The 2,500-nt window shown below is 65.0% G+C and overlaps 1 protein-coding gene across 1 annotated transcript in view; it reads left to right on the top strand.

Annotated features, from left to right (window-relative positions):
• The window catches only part of LOC128635359 (uncharacterized), a 5,453-nt gene that overhangs the window by 1,495 nt on the left and 1,458 nt on the right, over positions 1–2,500 (top strand). Inside the window, exon 2 of the mRNA XM_053687964.1 lies at positions 1–2,500. This exon is cut by the window's left edge and continues 1,105 nt beyond it; it is cut by the window's right edge and continues 1,115 nt beyond it. Coding sequence (XP_053543939.1) covers positions 1–2,500 — 2,500 coding nt within the window.

Raw genomic sequence — 2,500 nt, 5'->3', positions numbered from 1 at the left:
GAGCAGCAGCACCTCGATCGGCCCCTCGGTGCCCAGGGCCCCCGGTCTGACCGCCAGACCCGGCCCCGCATCTGGAGGATCCCCCAGAGGGCGCCCACTTGTGAACACCCCCGAGACGAGCCCATGCCTACAGAGCCGGAGAGGGAAGCCGCCCGGCTGCTTACAAAACCATGGCTGGCAGGCTGCGCCCTCCATCAGCAGCAACCGCCGGAGGCGCCCTCCGTGACGGTGTGGGTCGAAGGGAGACCGGTAACCGCCCTACTGGACACCGGGAGCACGGTGACCCTTGCCCAACCCTCCATCCTGCCTGAGGGGCGCCGCCCAAGCGGGACGCTTACCGTGACATGCGTCCATTGGGACACCCGGGAGGTCCCCTCAGCTGAGGTCCAGATCCGGAGCGAAGCCGGCACCTGGCCCCTCCAGGTCGGAATCATCCCCTTCCGGGTGGTACCGAGAGCCGAGTCCCGGAGACCGCGGCGGCGGGGGAAGGGGATCCCAACCTGGCCGGCCTACCTGGCCCAGGACGACGGAGAGGCCACCTCAGAAGGTAAGACCCCCCAAATTACTAACCCTCTGTCGTCTGTCTTTCCCCAGGTAAACCGGGAGGGAAAGTTCGGCCGGGAGCAGAAGGAGGACGACCGACTGAAGCACTGCTGGGCCCAGGTACGGGTGATAGAGGGGGTCGACCAGAGCCCAGACCTGAGGCTCCCCACATCGTACTTCCTCGTCCGAGGGGGGCTCCTGTACCAACGGGCCTGCCGCCGCGGGGAGCAGGTGGACCTACTGGTGGTGCCCCGAGCCAAGACAGCCGTCTTATTACACCTAGCCCACACCCATCCCCTCGGCGGCCACCTGGGGGCCCGAAATACCCTGGAGAAACTGCGGGACCGCTTCGTGTGGCCCGGGATGGACGCGGAGGTCCGGGCCTTTTGCCAACAGTGCCCGCAGTGCCAACGCACGGCCCCGCGGAGGCCCCCGCCGGCGCCCCTGATACCCCTGCCCATCATCGGCGTCCCGTTTGAGCGAGTGGGCATGGATCTCGTGGGGCCCCTACCCAAGTCTGCCCGGGGCCATGAATACATCCTGGTCCTGGTCGACTACGCCACGCGGTACCCTGAGGCGGTGCCGCTCCGCAAGGCCACCTCACAAAACATCGCCAGGGAGCTGGTACTCCTCTTCAGTCGAGTGGGGATCCCCAAGGACGTGTTGACCGACCAAGGTACGCCTTTTGTCTCGAAGCTAATGGCGGATTTGTGTCGTATGTTACAGGTGAAGCACCTCCGGACGTCCGTCTACCACCCCCAAACCGACGGACTTGTTGAGAGGTTCAATCAGACCCTCAAGCGGATGCTGCGCCGGGTGGTGGACGAGGAGGGGAGGAACTGGGACCTCCTCCTCCTCCCCTACGTACTCTTCGCCGTTCGGGAGTGCCCCCAGGCGTCCACGGGCTTCACGCCCTTCGAGCTCCTGTTCGGGCGGCGGCCGCGGGGATTGTTGGATGTGGCCCGCGAAGCCTGGGAGGAGCAACCATCCCCCTTCCGCTCCGTCGTCGAGTACGTACAGGACATGCAAGCAAGGATTGACAGGGTGGGCCCCATCGTCCGGGAGCACATGCTGGCGGCGCAGGAGGAGCAGAAGAAGGTATACAACCGCCCCGCACAGCCCCGGGAATTCCAGCCGGGGGACCGGGTCCTCCTGTTAGTGCCCAGCAGCGCCTGCAAGTTCCTCGCCCGGTGGCAAGGTCCATACACTGTCCTCGAGCGCCGGGGCCCAGTCAACTACCGCCTACAGCAGCCCGGTAAGCCGAAGGACGGGAAGCTATACCATGTCAACCTGCTGAAAAAGTGGGTGGAACCAACCCCGGTGGTGTCGGCGTTCGCAGCTCAGGACTCGGACCGGGGCAAGGGTACCTTGGTCGGCTTCGGGGAGGACCTCACCCCCACCCAAAGACAGGAGCTTACCGAGCTGATCGACCAGTTTGCAGATGTGTTTTCGGCTGCCCCGGGAATGACTCAGCTGGTCCAGCATGAAATCAAGACTCCTCCCGGTGTAGTGGTGAGACAAAGGCCATACCGTGTCCCCGAGGCCCGGCGCCAGGCCATCGAGGAGGAAGTCAGTCGCATGCTGCGGGACCACATCATCGAGGAGTCCAGCAGCCCCATCGTCGTCGTGCCGAAGCCGGACGGAAGCATGAGGCTATGCAATGACTTCCGGAGGCTGAACCAGGTGTCGGAGTTTGACAGCTACCCCCTCCCCAGAGTGGACGACCTGATCAAGAGGCTGGGGAGAGCCCGATTCATATCGACCCTGGACCTCACCAAAGGCTATTGGCAAGTGGCGCTCGCACCGGAGGCAAGGCCTAAGACAGCCTTTAGCACGGCCACCGGCCACTGGCAGTACCGGGTTCTCCCCTTTGGGCTGCACGGGGCGCCCGCCACGTTCCAGCGGCTAATGGACATCCTCCTGCGACCCCACCGACAGTTTGCCGTGGCCTACCTGG

Source organism: Ictalurus punctatus, chromosome 18, assembly GCF_001660625.3.
Source record: "Ictalurus punctatus breed USDA103 chromosome 18, Coco_2.0, whole genome shotgun sequence".
NCBI lineage: Eukaryota > Metazoa > Chordata > Actinopteri > Siluriformes > Ictaluridae > Ictalurus > Ictalurus punctatus.
The sequence above is the reverse complement of the archived record's forward strand: the minus strand, read 5'-3'. Positions and strand labels throughout refer to the sequence as shown.